The sequence below is a fragment of the Aotus nancymaae genome, unplaced genomic scaffold (genome assembly GCF_030222135.1).
Source record: "Aotus nancymaae isolate 86718 unplaced genomic scaffold, 86718_ANA_hifiasm-v0.15.2.pri h1tg000006l, whole genome shotgun sequence".
NCBI classification, from domain to species: Eukaryota; Metazoa; Chordata; class Mammalia; order Primates; family Aotidae; genus Aotus; species Aotus nancymaae.
Window position 1 is genome coordinate 59,754,630 of NW_026988417.1, and position 17,795 is coordinate 59,772,424.

Genomic DNA, 17,795 nt, shown 5'->3' on the forward strand with positions numbered 1-17,795 from the left:
GCAGCCTCAAAGGAGCTGGTTGTAGCAGGAGAGGTATGGCCTGGGCTGTGTGCTCCACAGAACCAGCAGGAGCTGGGAATAGGTAGGAGCCTCACTCCACCCTCCAAGTTGGCAGGGCAGAAGCCCAACCCTCCTGGGTGCAACTGCAGCCACCCAGCTACAGCTGAGGACCCGAGCATTCCTGCACTCTACAGGGGCCAAAAAGCCCTCCTGCCCCTGCAGGCTTGGAAGGACCTCACCTTTCCCTGTTCCTGGTGCCCACTCTGATGTTAGAGCAAAGTTGAAGCTGAGCCCAGGTGCTGCTGTGACCCAGCTAGGTGTGTGCACACTTGGGGCAACACTGACACACCAGTCCCCTGCCACCTTGGCTCCCTCTGAACTTTGGACACCAGTGAGCACAGGGGAGAGGCTGAAGGAATGCTGAGAGTAGCTCAGCATGGGGCTGCAGGTGCCCCCTTGTCATGAGCAGACTGGGTGCTGTGGACAGCATGTTGATGGTGGCAGAAGGCAGACAGGCTCTGGACAGAAAGGGAAGGGTCCCCAGTGAAGTCCCACCTTCAAGCCAGGAATGGCCTGAAGCCTGGGGCTGAGCTATCGGTTCTGTGATCTGGAGTGAGAAGTTATGGTGCTTTCTCTGGCCTGCCTGTGGCTGCCCATAGTCCAGTCAGCATACACTTTCTTCCTTCTGAAGTCCATAAAAACCCTGGACTCAGTCAGACTGAGGAAATGACAGGACTACCTGCCTGCAGGTAGGCGCTACCTACTCTGGGTCTGTTCTCCACCAAGGGCTTCAGATGTCAGAACAACAAGACTGCAGGTAGGAGCTACACACTGGGTCTCCTCTCCACTGACAGCTGCACTCATTGGGATGGTCTGCCTACAGAAAGGAGTTACTCACTTTGGGTCTCTTTAAAGCTGTACTGTCAACTCAATAAAGCACCTCTTCACCTCGTTCATCCTACAGTTGTCAGCGTCCCTCATTCTTCCTGGACATGAGATAAGAACTTCAGACCCACTGAGAGGTGAAACTACAAGAGCTGTAACACAAACATGGCTGAAACATGCCGCCTGCTACACTCACCACATTGCACGTGATGAGAAGGAGAGAAGAATGGCAACCCTTTGGGGACTCCAGACCTAGGGGTGCCTCAAGTCAAGGATGTGACACCCTCTTTGGGGCTTTGCAGTTTCTGGTATCTCCAAGTTTCTAGATGCCACCACATTCCCCTCATTTACACATGGCTGCCAACAGCAAAAGCTGCTTGCAGTGCATCTGATTTAGCTGCAAGCTTACATGGATCAAGTGCCTGTGTTGGCACCTGGAACTGCTCACCCCTGTGCAGCATCCAGTGTGCCTGGTTGTACTCAGTTGCCAGACTCTGTGCTCACTCATTCACACACCCCTCACTGCTCCATGCCTGGCTTGCCCTTGACAATTGTGGGATTCAGGCCCATAACATGAGCCAAGTGCAGCCTGCCAGCGTGAGTGGGCAGAATGAACCCACCAGGCCTGAACAAAACTCAGGCAAAGGTACCCCTGGCCACAGTGGCTTTTGGCTGGAAAAGCAATACCTTATGATATGTGACAAAATCATATATAAGGCCAACAAGCATAAAAGAATTATTCTTCCTCCTCAAGAGATACTTTTGGATTTTTTCTTTCCTGATTTTAAAATTAGCAAAAAGCTTTACATATTTTGTTTATATGCAAGAACGTGTAAACAAGGATGGAAGTATATACGTGCAATGTCTGTTTTTGTTTATAATTTTGCATGTGGACTTAGTTTAATATAAAAAGTGAAGCTCTGCATGCTTGAAATTGAATTAAATTCAGGATCACATAATGAATCAGTGATCAGAAACATAGTATTACAACATATTCTTTAATCCCTTAATGAAGGTTGTATTGAGAAAGGTTCAAAAAAGAGAATGCTTCTAAACACTAAAAGATGTTTCTCTTTGTATGTCTATACCACTAAATCCTGTTACTTTAAGCTTTTTATCAGCCTCTGAACTATTCAGGAGTTAATTTTCAGAATCTAGACTCTGTGTTTGAAATAAAGCCACAGATAAATAAAAAAAGTCAACTTTATATCAATGATCATCTTTAAAGGATTAAAAGGAGGAAAATACAATAAAAACATTTTTTTTTTTTTTTTTTTTTGAGACGGAGTCTCGCTCTTGTTACCCAGGCTGGAGTGCAATGGCGCGATCTCGGCTCACTGCAACCTCCGCCTCCTGGGTTCAGGCAATTCTCCTGCCTCAGCCTCCTGAGTAGCTGGGATTACAGGCACGCGCCACTGTGCCCAGCTAATTTTTTTGTATTAGTAGAGACGGGGTTTCACAATGTTGACCAGGATGGTCTCGATCTCTCGACCACGTGATCCACCCGCCTCGGCCTCCCAAAGTGCTGGGATTACAGGCTTGAGCCACCGCGCCCGGCCCAATAAAAACATTCTTAAACATTTAACTGGAAAACAGTGAAGATATTCATTGGTGAAAGACTGGTCAATTAAACATTTAGAAATATGTAAAATAGGACATATAAGAGATCAACTCCACAAAATTAGGACACAAGAAAGTTATCAATATCCAATGTCATTAGTGATAAAAGAGAAAGATTAAAGAGTAATTACAATATGCTGTGCATGCAAAGAAGCTTAATTTATTTCCATCCTAAGATGATTAGCTCATAGTTTGTGAAAGGCATGTCAACTGTTCTATAATCCTATAAAAAACATTTAAAGATTAATGGGAAACAGTGAAGAGAGTTTGAACCCTGCAGAAAATGCCCCAAGCTTACTTAACATATTTAAAAAGGAAGATCACATATATTCTAAAATTGTCAAGAATTCGAACATGTTATACTTCTTTGCCATTTTGTTAAATACAACTTTTTCCTTTAAGATGGATGCTATAAATTATTTTAAATTGTGTCTAGGAAGGAAGATTCCAAAAAATTTCTGCATAATCAACATAAGCCGAAAAGATTAAAAACCTTCTATGTTTGATTTATTTTTCATCCTTGAGTTTAATATTAAATTTAAATTTAATATTTTTTCTTTGAAATAGATTAGTTTCATAATATCCAGTGTGTCATAATTTGCATTTTTTTGTCTGAATAAAAATACACATTTTCAATGAATATGGATCTTTAAGACATATTTCCTTTTGGGCCCAATCATGATATAAATTGTCAATGAATATTACATACAGGTGATATTAATAGTTGGCAATACATCAAAATAAAGTTAACTTATTTAACCAATGATGAGCCCAATTATTTTTAGTTAAAAGACGTGTCACCTAGGAGCAAATATCTGGCATATCGTATTATATTCAAGAGATTAGAAAGTGATGAGAGTAAGCTAAAAGTGAAATGGTAGTCTAAATGTCAGTGTGTGTGTCTGTCTGTGTCTCTATGTGTGAATCAATCATATTTTGGCATAGAAAAAAGGGAGAAAGATCTATAATCCAACATCTTTACATCTTTCCTAGGACAATCTTTTTAAAATAATGTACTATTACTCAAATATAGTTTCCCAAATTTATGTGAGGTTTGGGTCACATTGATTCATTTACTTTTTCATTATTTAATAAATCTTTATTGAGTTAATTCAGGACGATCTCACACTTCAGGGTTTCTTATAACCTAAATTGATACAAACAAGTTACAAAGTTTATTGCCTTAAGTGAGATTAAAAAAAAAAAAATCTTTCAAGAATCATATCATTTAGCTTTTGAATAATTGTACTTATGTAATAAAAATATAAAATAATTTGTCCATGAAGTGTAAACACAATGGCCAAAGATGTTTCTATCCTGTGACAAATGCCCCCTGAAATTCAAGAAACTACATTCAACAAAATAAAGTAATTAAAATTTCACACAAAACATTGGCTTGTAGAAAAGTACAAGCCTCAGACTTGTTTTTGGTGAAGTGTCCTGTCTTTTCAACTGCAAATTCCTAGTGTCAACATCTTAAACTGTTGTGAAATTAAATTGGATTAGGAAAGAATTTTAATATGAATGAACAATGTACTAATTGCTAAGACGTTGCCGTTTTTAAATGCAATTACACTTTCATTAGACAAAATGTTCAAAATTTTCTTACCAAGCCTTGAATTTGGCAGGAAATTAAGCTATGTCTTTTGGGCATAGATCTGATTCCAGTACAAATGAGACATTATACTAAAATTTCATTATTCTTGAACAGCAATTTCAGGTACATATAGAATTTGTGTGTGTGTGTGTGTGTGTGAGAGAGAGAGAGAGAGAGAGAGAGAGAAAGAGAGAGAGAAACAGAGAGAGAGAGAGAGAGAGAGAGAGATGGTTAGGGTTTGTGTCCCCACCCAAATCTTATCTTGAATTGTAATCCCCATATCCCGACATGTCAAGGGAGAGATCAGGTGGAGATAACTGAATCATGGGCGTGGTTTTCCCCATGCTGTTTTCATGATAGTAAGTTTGTTCTCACGAGATCTAATGGTTTTATAAGCGGCTCTTCCCCCTTGGCTCATCACTTCTCCTTCCTGTCACCTTGTGAACAGGTGTCTTCCTCCACGATTGTGGGTTTCCTGAGACCAACCCCTGCCATGTGGAACTGTGAGTCAGTTAAAGTTCTTTTCTTTATAAATTACCCAATCTTCAGCAATTCTTGATAGCAGTGTGAGAGTTAATACAATGTGTGTGGGTGACCTTGTATGAATGTGTGTGGGTATGTACTAAAATGATACTATCCTTCTGTTATCAAATAGTAAGTAGATTGAGTGTTCTTTCAAACATTTTGTCTAATGCTAATGATGCCACATAAGGATAAGCAAGAATCCACAGCAAAATGTCACCAGTAAATTCACTGTGCTAAGTCTACAACAACATATTTCTTATATTTGATGTGTATCTTTTAGTAAACTCTCAAAAATACAGATTCATTGGATTCTAGACCTTGTTTTTTCTTTTTTTTTTTCATTTTGTATTTATTTCCCCTAAGTGTGGACAGAACAATACAGAATCTTCTTATAACGTCCATGTCCATAAATATAACTAACGTTTATTTGATGTATTAGAAAGGAAGACACTAACTCTTAGTCAGAAGAATTGAAATGGCATTACAGATTGGCTATGCAAAGATATTAACTGTATTTGGAGTATAAAAGACCCATTGTCACATGGTAGTTTTCTTAGTTACAATTCATGCAACTTGATTATACTATTGGATCAAAATCTGAGCTAAGTTTTCATGAGAGACTGGTGAAATTAACTTATCTTCCAGAAAGCAGGAATATAGGTTGGGCATTCTCTCCAGGTGACTTCAGAGAGATGAAATCAATGGAGCACTAGATAGCCATCCTCCTGTCTGAGATGGACTTAATTGTCCTCAACAGAACACAAACTGCCCCCTAGCTAGAAATTCTAAAAGTACATAAATGCTAATCTAACATTAAAAGTAAGCAATGAATTACTACGTATATTCTTAAGAAAACTTCAAACACTCAAATAAATAAGAACCAGAAGAAATAGAGTTTTCAGATACAATAAGGGGATTTTCAAAGGAATTTGCAATATTTTATGAAAATAAACTGTTAATTTCTGTAATTTAAAAATATAGTCATAAATCTTTTCAGAACACAATATGCAGAACATTGAAGTGCCCAATTCTGTATATTTATGAGTTGAATAGGTGCTGAAGATTCAACAATAAATGAGTAGAACATAACAAAATCAATATGAATATTGATTTCCTGACTTTTTTTGGACCTTATGGTCAGAAATAAATATTTCACTTTCACTTTTTTTGTCAGAAATAAATATTTCCATGAAGACTTTCATCAAGTTTCTATAATGATCTAACACCAAAATAAATTTTCAAATGGACAGCTCCAATTACTAAATATACCTTCTAACAATGGCCTGCATTTTAAAAATACATGAAAATATGTTTGTTGTAGGAAAACAGCGTACTCTTGTTTTATTTTCTTTATTTTGTTTTATTCTATTTTATTTTATTTTTAGGAAGGTTGATTATTCTCAGCTCAATGTCAGGCAACACCTAGAAAAACTCTTGTTAGGACTCTACCTAACAAGAGTTAGGTATAAAATGAAAAATGTGGATATGTAATATATAACACATATTCATGTATCTATTGACATAATAGTCTGTACAATTCACTTCAAATCAGTATAGACTATGATTGATGTATTCAGGTTGAAATCACTTAGAAGCTGAAAATAAAAGCATTCAGTGAAAAGGTTTGGTCATTTTCCAAGTGGCTTGTTTGCCAGAATTTCTGCTTTGTGTACATCACCCTGTTAGGATCGAATGCTGGCTAACTAGAATTATATCTTATTCCTTAAAAATATACTTGGCACAGACATAGCTTTTCCCAAACACCAATTAAACTTGAAGAAGGCAACCATATATACTTTAGAGAGACAAAAAACATTCAGATTAAAAAACTTGTGTAATATAAAGAGATATAGCTATATTAACCAAATAAAAAATAACACATTAATACAACTCTTATAAAAAGAGCTTACCTAAAAAGAGAAATTGTGTGCTTAAAAACTATCAATAATATGGATAAGACAAGGCTTAGGAATTGCATCATGTATTGAGATTATCTGCTGATATATTGCTTGCCTGATTTGTTTTGGGATGTGCTCAACAGTCAAATGGTCAGATCAAGGTGAGGAAGAGATCAGCTGCAAAAGTTCAGAATCACAGCTTCCTCTCTTACCTTCCACTGAGGAGGAAGCCGATAACCACTGCCAACAAAATGACTCCCACTGTCACAGACACAGCAATTATAGGAATCTGGCTTTGATCGCTGGATGCTGCAACTGCTGATAGGAGACACAGAAAATGGAGCTTGTGGTTAAAGTGATCACATGCATTCAAAATAAAAGCTGCTTAATAGACAGTAATCAATTCGTGATTTAAGCAATTTACCCACACTTGGCTGAGATTTTCCCCTAATATCCTTTCTTATAAGTGTGTAATTGAAAAGCCATCCTTAGTAGAAAATATTTACTTTCCAAATAGAGATTTGAGAGCATCACTAAGTCACTGATTATTTCCTTGTCATCATAAAAAACGAATGCACGTTGTTTGTATAGTATTCAACTAGGGGCCTCAGGTCTGCAAATTAAAATGGAACTTCTTTATCGACCTCAAACACCTTAATCTAAATACAAGGTGCTAGGTATATAAGATTTAACATTTTTAGAGTTTGTATTCTGCTGTTCTCTAGAAAAAATCTGATGAACCCAGATAGAACTTTTTCCCCTATAGATATAGCTTGAAGTCCAAAATAATGTCACTATGACCTAATTGAAGTAAAATGTAGTATCACCATTCTGAATACTATTATAAAAACACAATTTAAAGCAGAATATAACCAGTAAGTATATTTCATAAGTAAATTCACCTTTTGAAAAATATCAAGGCAAATATTTAAAAGTAGAGGAACCTATCTTAAGATTGGATACATTTACATCACCCAATTTTTAAGTACAAAGATTTAGATTAAATGTTTTATATTTTAGCATAAAATTGCCATCCTAAGAGGAATATGGACATGATTAGGTAGTTGTACTTAAAATAAGAAAATAAATTTTACTTTTGTGCTGATAACTAATCTTGATTAAAATAAAACACCTATAAGCAAAATAAATTTTACTAATGTTCTTAAGAATCTCCATAGAATATCTAGCATGCTTCTTGTTTAATGACATGATCAATCTGTTAACTTCAGAGTAGCACTAGTTCAGCTCCATGGTGTTAAATATCATCACTGAAATGAATAACAACCCATGTTTTGTTTTTCACAACCCCTTACCAGATCTTGGCCTACCACAAGTTTTGGATCTCCAAACACCTCCCTTTCTATTTTAGTCACGTTATTCTCGATTCTTTCTAATCAAAACTAAGTGATTCTCTGACCACCCTCTTGCACTCGTCTATTTCCAACTATTTTAGACTAGTATTTAAATCCCAATATCATTAATGGCTGATTTGAGTAAAACTATCATTTGCAATATAATGTGCTCTTACCTTCTCCCTTTTTGCATAATAGTTACAAAAGTTTTATCCTGTTTTCTCCTATTCTCTGATGCTAAAGTCGGTGGTAAGAAATTTAGTTATTGGCTATGATATAAACTAGGTAGGAAAAAAACTACACCCAGAATTGCTAGTACCCTTTCCCCAAGATCTGCTTTATTAATCTCTAAACTTCGATTATTTCCACCACTGCTTTTTTTCTCTCTTTCAATTTCTTTTTGGCAGAGGGCACTGTTTCTAGAAAAAAAAAAAAAAAAACATGCAGACTGCACTCAGATATTCAATGTTCTTTGAGTAGGCTGCAACTGCTGCTTGAATGCCTTAATTCTCTATTATTAACTTCCTAGTAAAATCACCCCTGTAATGAGTCTTCTTCATTTGCTCTGTATGTTAATCCATTCCCACTTCCCACATTTGAGAAATGCTAAACTTTAGGCCTAGCTCTTTCAATGATCTCCCTCTGGGAGAGTTTTGCTGCCTTATAAACTACTCTCCTACTTACAAACCTAGGTAGATATCACCTTTAGGGAGAAGTAAATATTTATATCTAAACTTACTAGGGTTAGTTCAATCCGAATTGGAAAATAGGTCCAACATTTACTATACATACGGGTCAAGAAAATTATTTAACCTCTTAAAATCACATTTGCATAATCTCCAAATAGGGATAATTTTGCTGGATCATTATATTTCTGTTAAGATAAAGATTATACATATCATACATTTAGCATAGAGCTTCAACTACTGATAGCCTTAAATAAATAGTAAATATTATTTATACTTATAATCTCCTTCTTTGTTTATCATTCTTATACCTCCTATTTGTCAGCATCTTGAACAGAGGTATCTGAAACCAGCCTCGTCTAAGAACCAACATTTTAAAATTCTCTCTGAAATTTTTTATTCTTCTGCCTTTGAATTCCATGCATGATATGATATTTACCACATGCAATGAATACTTCTGCATTTAACGTACCCTGCACCATGATAAGGAGTTTGACTTAGCTGAATGTATACCTTAAACTGAAAACTCTCTTCCTCTTGGTTTCTATGGCATCAGACAAGCTGTTTTTTCTTTGACCCTCTATGAAGTTCTGCTTTGTCAATTCTGTTGACTTCATATTCTTTTCCCAACAACCAAGCATGAATGATTCTTCATGAATGCTCACTCCTAATCCTTCTCACTTCTCTTCATTTCTGTCTTTTTTTCCCCTCCCTTTCTTTTTTCCTCTCTCTGATTCTTTCTTCATGGTATTAATTAACAACTATCAGGGTCACAAATTTATATCTCCAACCCTATTTCTCTCCAAAACATCTCTCTATTTTTATAACAAACTGCTTAACCCTTTCTTTGGATTTTATTGTTACATGAAAATCAACATGTTTAAAATTGGCCCTTCCATCATATCTACTCGCAAAGGCATTAACAAAAACACATGTCAAAAAATAAACATATCATTAATCAAACCAAAAAAACAAACTGATTGGATCTCTTTCTGGTTTCTTTGAACTATCACTAAATCTTTCTTAATTTCTGCTTGTTCATTAATTACTGAATATTTTTGTGTTTCTTTTATGTTTCTCTCCATGTGTCACTTATTTTCATCCAATACTCACCTATTTGATTCAAACTTGTATAATCAAAATGGTGAAATATGGTTCATATCATTTTAAGTGTTCTCTCTGCCTTCTATGTGTTCATATCAAATATCCAAAATATAACTTTTATGATGTTTCCCTGATCAAAAACTTTAGAGAGTCCTACTACCTTTGGAAGAAAATTCCCAAATGCTCAGTCTAGCATTCAAAAGCCCTTCTGATCTAAATCTAATAATTATTCCCATTCTTCATGTGCCAGTTTGGGAACTCTCACAGATACAGTTTTGAAGGAAGAGTGAACAATTACTCAGAAATAAGGATAAAAACAGAGTAACTTCAGATTGGCCAAAGTATTAAATCTGAGAAAAAATATAAAATTTTTGTAGTGTCAAATTATTCATTTTTAGTAATTTCCAAGACCTAATTTAACAATGTGCTAAAATAGTGCACCTCTGTATAGGAAAATATATTGCACTAAAATAATTGCTAATGGCATTCAAAATATTGTAAATATGCTAAGTTAATACATTTTATGAATATAAGCAATGTCAAATCACAAACATTAATATTCCATGTGTTTACCTAATGTCCTCTGAAATCAGATCATTTTTGTATAATAAGCAATTAGGGTCTATTTTGTGAGGAATAATTTAAAGAATATTTATTTTTTCTTTAGAATGATTTAAAGAATATTTGCAATATTTTCTAAGGTCCTTGATGGGTTTTAAATTTTTTGTTTCATTTGGAGACAAGGTCTCACTCTGTCACCCAGGCTGGAGTACAGTGACATGATGTTGGCTCACTGCAACCTCTGCCACCCGGGATCATGTGATCCTTCCATGTTAACCTCCCAAGTAGCTGAGACTACAGGCATGTACCACGATGCCGGCTAGTTTTTGTGGGTTTTTTTTGTAAAGAAGGGGTTTCACCAATTAGCCCAGGCTAATCTGTAACTCCGAGCTCAAACAATTCACCCACCTCAGTTTCAGGTTTTAATTATTAAGTGTTTCACATGCATTAATTAATGTGTGAGCTATTTCTAATAGAAAATGATTTATCAAGATTTTTGAATTGTTTATTCTTTTGTTTGTCCAAGGGCATCAATAATATCATTAATTATATTAACTCAGATGAAAATAAATAATTTAGAGGGCACTGTCAATGCTTTCATGCTTATTGATTTTTCTAGGAGTGAGAAAAATACATTTAGGTCAAGTAGGAGATATGGTAATCATGTTAACCTATTGTTAAAATTTTAATCTTCAAAATATGAACCTCCAATACTTTGGGAGGCCGAGGCAGGTGGATCTCCTGAGGTCAGGAGCTCGAGAAGAGCCTGACGAACATGGAGAAACCCTGACTCTACTAAAAATACAAAATTAACTGGGCATGGTGGTGCATGCCTGTAATCTCAGACACTTCGGAGGCTGAGGCAGGAGAATCACTTGAACCCAGGAGGTGGAGTTTGCGCTGAGCCAAGATCGCGCCATTGTACTCCAGCCTGGGCAACAAGAGCGAAACTCCGTCTCAAAAAAAAAAAAAAAAAAAAAGAGAGAGAGAAAGAAAAAAAATGAATCTTTAGTTAAACATGTTTCTCATTTTCTTATGTTTGCTAAAAATTAGTGGATTAATGATGTTCTTTTGGAAAAATAGCTGGGAAATGTCATGGGAACACTAAAAAGAAAATATTGAAGTAATGTAACACCCTATGGTGAGAGGTCATCAATTATAAAAATTAATATTCTTCAGTAAATAATAATGTTTCTTTTTTAAAAAATAAGTCATTATACATTTGCATCATGCCTGGAAATTTTAAGGCAGCATATTTGAGAAGTCACATTTTTTTACCTCACGTTGCTTCTCACACTCCTGGTTGTAGACCCACATTACGTGGATATTCTCTAGACTTTATTGCCTCACCTATATATGTGAAGAGTTCATCATTGAAGGTTAAAATAATTATAAGAGCCAGATTATAAGCCTACAGGTGAGACTGAGAATTTGGGATCTTTCGCTCCCAGCAATAGGTATCTATATACTTTCTTAATCTGAGTAACTTAATCAAAGGCATAATTTTTGATAAATAAGTACATAGGAATCAGTGGAAACATTAAAAACATTATGGTAGGCATATGTTGAACATCATTAGCTAACAGTGATTTTCAAAATAATGAGATATCACTAGCCACTTATTCAAAATGACTAACAAATAAGTAAATAAACAATGATGACTCCAAATGCTGACAAGGATGTAAAGAACCCAGATCATTCTTCCACTGCAAGTGGGAATGGAAAACAGTACAGTCATTTTGGAAAACATGTTGGCAATTTATTACAAAATAAAATATACAATTACTGCACAATTCAGTATTGTACTTTTGGAAATTTATCCTAGAGAAATAAAAACTTACGTTGACACAAAAATCTGTATACAAATGTTTACAGTGTCTTTATTTGTAATAGCAAAAAACTATAATTAGCTCTGACATCCTTCAACAGATTAATAGAGGTTAAACAAATTTTAGCATGTACATATTATGGAATATTATTCAGTTAATAAAAATTAACAAACTCCATACACACCACAATCTGGATGAATCTGCAGGGAATTATGCTAAATGAAAAAAGCCAATTCCAAACTAAAAAGTCACATACTGCCTGTTTCTATTTACAAAATATTTTTGAAATGTGAAAACCTTATACATGAATGGCAGATTAATGATTTCCAGGGCTTAGTGATGCCACAACATTTGTTCTTAAAGTCAGTGGGTGTGGTTATAAAAGGTCAACACAAGGGATCTTTATGATGTTGGCATTGTCTAGAAACTTGAGGTCTGTTGTAGATATACAAACCTGTGCAAGTGACCAAATTGCATAGAATCTAATATACATTCATATCCATATACACATATACAAAGGAATACAAGAAAATAGGATTAAGATCTGTGGATTGACATTATCAATGTCAGTGTTCTGGTTGTAATATTATACTATGGTTCTGTAAAATATTACCATGAGAAAAACTAAGTAAAGTGTGTAAGAGTGCTCTGTATTGCTATTACACTTGCATGTAAATGCACAGTTATCTCAATACAACTTTTAATAAAAAACACAATAAAATGTGGCACATATACACCATGGAGTACTATGCAGCCATAAAAAAGGATGAGTTCATGTCCTTTGCAGGGACATGGATGAAGCTGTAAGCCATCATTCTCAGCAAACTGACACAAGAATAGAAAACCAAATGCCGCATGTTCTCACTCATAAGTGAGTGCTGAACAATGAGAACACATTGACACAGGGAGGGGAACATCATACACCAGGGCCTGTCAGGGGGTGGTGGGCTAGGGGAAAAAAGAAAAAAAAAGCCTAATATCATTTTTCCAGTATTTAGGTTACACAGATTTGAGATAAATAGGTAAGAGTTGGATAAAAGAAAGTGATGCATTTTATAAAATTAGAAGAATCACAAATGTGATTCATAAATCTCAAACATGTAGAGGTTGGATAGATGCAATGACAGTCTCAAAGCTTCAAGATAAAATATGCTAAAAGAAACAAGAAAAGGAGCTAAAAAGTTTGGCTGAATGGTTTTATTAATGGTAATTTATTTGTTAATGTGTTTTTCTGTCACTGCTGTGGAGAACAGGGATAATATAAGAAATCAGCATAATACCATTAAAATGAAGAGGATAACAGTTATAACTTATAAACTATAGCTTGGCAGAGAAAGAGTAATTGGAGGTTTTCTACCCAAATCTTCACATTAAATAGTTTTTCTAAAAAAATACTTTTGCATTCCTGTTTGTATTACTATTTGTATTTCACTTTAGGGCTATATTTTGACTTACAAGAAAATGTCAATGAAAAATGAAAGCTGTCATAACATTTTAACTTTTTGTTGACAAATGACTGAAATGTAATATAAATTAGTAAATAATACATTATATTAAAAAAGCAAATCATAAAAAGGTGTCAACATTTCATTATTTGTATAATCATTATGAATTGAACAGGCAATTGGAAAATTCTTTTTAAAAAGCATACTCAAGTAAATTGTAAAATAATTTTCTTTTCTTACAAACCTGACTGATAAAATAGATTTTTCTTAGTACGAATGGCTCAGTAAAGCCAGAACTCTTAGCTATCACTTACCAAATAAAAAATCACTGATAGTTTAAAGAGGAAAAATACAAATATATTTATTGTATGTTTACCGTAATTACTGTATTCAAGTATTTGAAGACCTTGTTGGGGAAATAATAAATATACATAAAGAACAAAATTATGATATGAAGTAAATAATTGCCCAGTAAAATAATTAACATGATTACAGAAAATACCACAAATGAAAGGCTTTTCATTTGATAATACAAAAGTTTTGAAAAAAAAGTATTATTTTAATTATCATTGTGTATCTTCTTTGATTCTTTATTAGACAATATGCCTTGAGAAAGAAGGGATTATGCCTTAGAATTATTTGAATCACATATAACATCTAGTGTTAAAAAACAAACAAACAAATCTTTGATGGCTAGAAATTAAAATTTTAAATAATAAGCAAAACTATTATTCTAAAATGCCTTTCAAAACAAATACTCCATATTTCAAAATTAAACACAGTATGTACTTTTTGTATAGAGAGACGTTTCCACGTGTTACTCATGTTGATTACCTCAAGACCTAGCAAAGCCTAATATGTTATAAGAGTTCAATATATTCTTGTTGAATTAAATTCAGAAAATATTATACATAAAGATCAAAAGGGACTTAATATCTAATAGATACTTTCTACAAATAATAAATTCATTCTTTAAAAAGCTTGTAAGTATATGTACACATATATGAGTAAAAATAAGATTTTACTCTAGTAGCTAGGAGGCAGTATGATCTTAAAATATTTTCATTTGCTATTAATAATATTAAAATCTAGTCATAAAAATATTAGTGGGTGATATTTCCTTTTCTCTAGAAATTATATAGGAGAAATGTTCAAAGTAGCTTATTTCAGGTAAAACTTTGTAAAAGTATACCAGAAGCAATTAACTATTAGTCCTCTAAGTCATCTGATTGAGTTTTGGTAAGCCTGGCAGCTACTATTTAACACATATGTAAATGATAGAATATTGAAAAGTCTGAAGCAAAACCAGTTGCTGAACATGCCAACATCCTAAAACTGAGTAGAATTTTAAAGTTTTTTTAAATGGGATTTTTCATTTGCATAGTTATCAAAGCACTCAGGTATATTTTGAGATTTCATATGTGGCTTGTTCCCCAGAGTTGGTAGACCACATAAGCAGTATTTATTACTAATTGTATCTAAATAGAATCCAGTCTTGTTAAGATGACTAGCTTATATAACATGTCTTTCTTCCTAAATCCATTTCAGTTTCAAGGTGCAAGATTAAATAATTCATTGCCAATATTATGAAAATTTTCTGACTAATATAATATGTTCCTTTTAAATCTAGTAAGAAAATTTTCTAATAGGTTTAGAAGTTCAAATTTCAGTAGCCTCAATTAAACTTCAGTTATAGATTTTCCTTGCTTAAAAGAACAAATTTATGATTTTTTACAATAGCACACTTCTGTATAAAATTCAGTGAAACAACACTTACAAAGCTATTTTTAAGGAATAAAAATAATGTTTAAATAATTCAGTAAAATAATGCTTTAAAAAGAAGTAGATATTAATTTTCAAAAGAGACATATTATATAGTTTCAATCACATTTTAATTTAATAGCTCTTCTGATTTGTATAGATTCATAACTAAATTATAATTTTGTTGATTTTTAAAAAAATAAATATGCAATTTTTTTCTTTATTTTAAAATCATTAATTATTGTGTAACTTGGCTTAAAGCAAATACACATATACACAGACACTCATATACACTTCTGACATTCACAATACTGTGTATTTCTTCACAAAAAAGCTTTAATAACATATTGCTGTCTTCAAATTCTTCCTTCTATATGTTTAGGACAAGTAAGTAATATAAATATTTTGTTGAAATTAAAGGAAAATGTTTTACACTATTAATAGGGGAAAAAGGTGATACAAAAATGGTGTTGCAAAAAATCTCCCAGATTTTCCACTTAAAGACAGTGCCAGAGACTTAATCTTTTTTATAAGATCAGATTGGTTCCTGAGAGCACCATTTTCTTGCTAAACTCAATGCTAAAGAAAGCTCCCTGTGGAATTTTCATAGAAAGACTAAGACTAGTAGCCTAGTTCAATAAAAGAACTAAAAAAGTAAATGGCAATAATTCAATAAAGTATGGCAGCAGTGGAAAGAAAGTCTCTAAAAGCAAGTTTAAACATTTTTAAAGTATCTCCTGATGTACTATCTCCCAGAAGACTGAATGCAATGAGGAGCGGGGACCAACGTGTTAACCCGCCGACCTACCATAATAGCATGACAGATGCTTTCTACCTGAAGGGGTCATGCCTGGGAGAGAGGGAGGGAGAGGGAGACTGACAGAGTGCCCAGGGAGGGTATTGATCCACTGACTCTTTTCTGGTAACCATTACCGAGACATGAGTTGACAGTAATTAAAATGACTTACACACTGGGGTGGTTTCAAACTCAAATCTTCGACTGAAGACACCATAGCCTGCTGCTGTACGTGCTCGAATTTGGAAGACATAAACTGAAGCTGGTTTCAAACCCTCTGCAGTAATAGTCGTCTCTTTAGATTTGATAATTGTGTAGCTGGTCTCTTGGTCCTTGGGATGCACATGCACATACAATTAAAAAAAAAAAAAAAAGGCAGCATATCAATTACTAATGTTAGCAAAATTTAGAACCATAGATCAGAAAATAAATCAGAAACCAATGGACTCATTAGTACAAATATAATATGTTAGAAAAAAATCTTACACAACCTAGTTGTGCTATTTACATAGAATATTGAAGTTTTTTCTGGAACCCAGGGTGGTGGGTGACATACAGCCCACCCATCTAGAATACTTGCCTTTGAAAGTAATAAATTTGTAAAACTTTGAAACGATGTTGGAGGAGATTGATTATTTTACAGACTCTATTTTAGTATTGTTATTTGTGTGCTTTTTTTCCCTCCGATAAAGTTTATTAGAGCATAACTAACATCCTGCCTATTCACATAGAAAGTTAACAATATCTCCCGTTCTGTGAGATAAGACTTATACTTTATCTCTTTAGTGAATTTGATTTCTAATTGTATTTAGGTCTTAGGTAAGAAATTAGTACTTCACTGGTGAAATTTAATTTTAATTCACTAAGTCTAAATAGAGAGCATTAAATAAAAAATGCAAATAAGGCATTTTTATTTCTCTTTGAAAATATTCTTTTTTGGGTGGGTAAGTAGTTAATGGAGATAGAGTAGGAAAAAAAATACTAGATAGATAGTTTTGGGTACCGAAACAAATAGGAACTGTTTCTATTTTGATGATCACAAAAGTTTAGGTTCCTCGTTATCTCTCTGAAGTTTCCACACCAACTTTAGCATGAATCCTGAAATTGCAAGCTAAAATATAGCAGGTTCATTTCAGTTTCCTTATCATTAAAACTGGGGTAGAGATTTGCCTGGGTCTCCTCACAGAGATGTTGTAAAAATGAAACAGGTAATGTATGTGAAGACATTTAATAAACTATAATAGATGTTTTAATTTTCACAATTATTTTAAATATTTGTAACTCTTTCTAATAGGACATGTCAAAGTTGACTACCACTAATACTATCTAAAATATACAATCTATAAAAATTTTTCTTTTAAAGCAATCTACCATTTTTCTTGTAATATATTTAAATACATAAAATTATCTTAGAGTTAAGTAGATTCAAAATTCTTTCTAAACAGGCATGGTGTAATTTGTAAACCAAATACCACATTTTCTGACTCATCCTAGGCAAATGATTGATCTTTAATTTTTTTAACCACGAATGAATTTAAGTATCTAAACTTTAATGTATTTAGAAAATTTTATTAAAGTTGAGCAAAAGATTCAAAGTAGGTAATTAAATCTTATAAAACTTTACCTAATAATACCAGTCAATTTCTTCATTGGCAATTCGCTCTTCTATCATCCACTCTATTACCCCTTCTGTATGCTAGGATCGTAGCAGTAAAAAGCAAACAATTTCTTGATGT

General features: G+C 33.8%; 1 protein-coding gene across 8 annotated transcripts in view; it reads right to left on the minus strand.

Annotated features, from left to right (window-relative positions):
• The window catches only part of EPHA5 (EPH receptor A5), a 343,436-nt gene that overhangs the window by 78,713 nt on the left and 246,928 nt on the right, over positions 1–17,795 (minus strand). For 5 of the 8 annotated variants that reach the window (XM_064367510.1, XM_021666282.2, XM_021666294.2 and 2 more), the window contains 2 exons: positions 16,232–16,391; positions 6,738–6,843 (listed from right to left, as the gene is read on the minus strand). In XM_064367510.1, coding sequence (XP_064223580.1) covers positions 6,738–6,843; positions 16,232–16,391 — 266 coding nt within the window. The remainder of the gene's footprint in view (positions 1–6,737; positions 6,844–16,231; positions 16,392–17,795) is intronic. The other 3 variants (XM_064367513.1, XM_021666284.2, XM_021666293.2) reach the window with 1 other exon arrangement.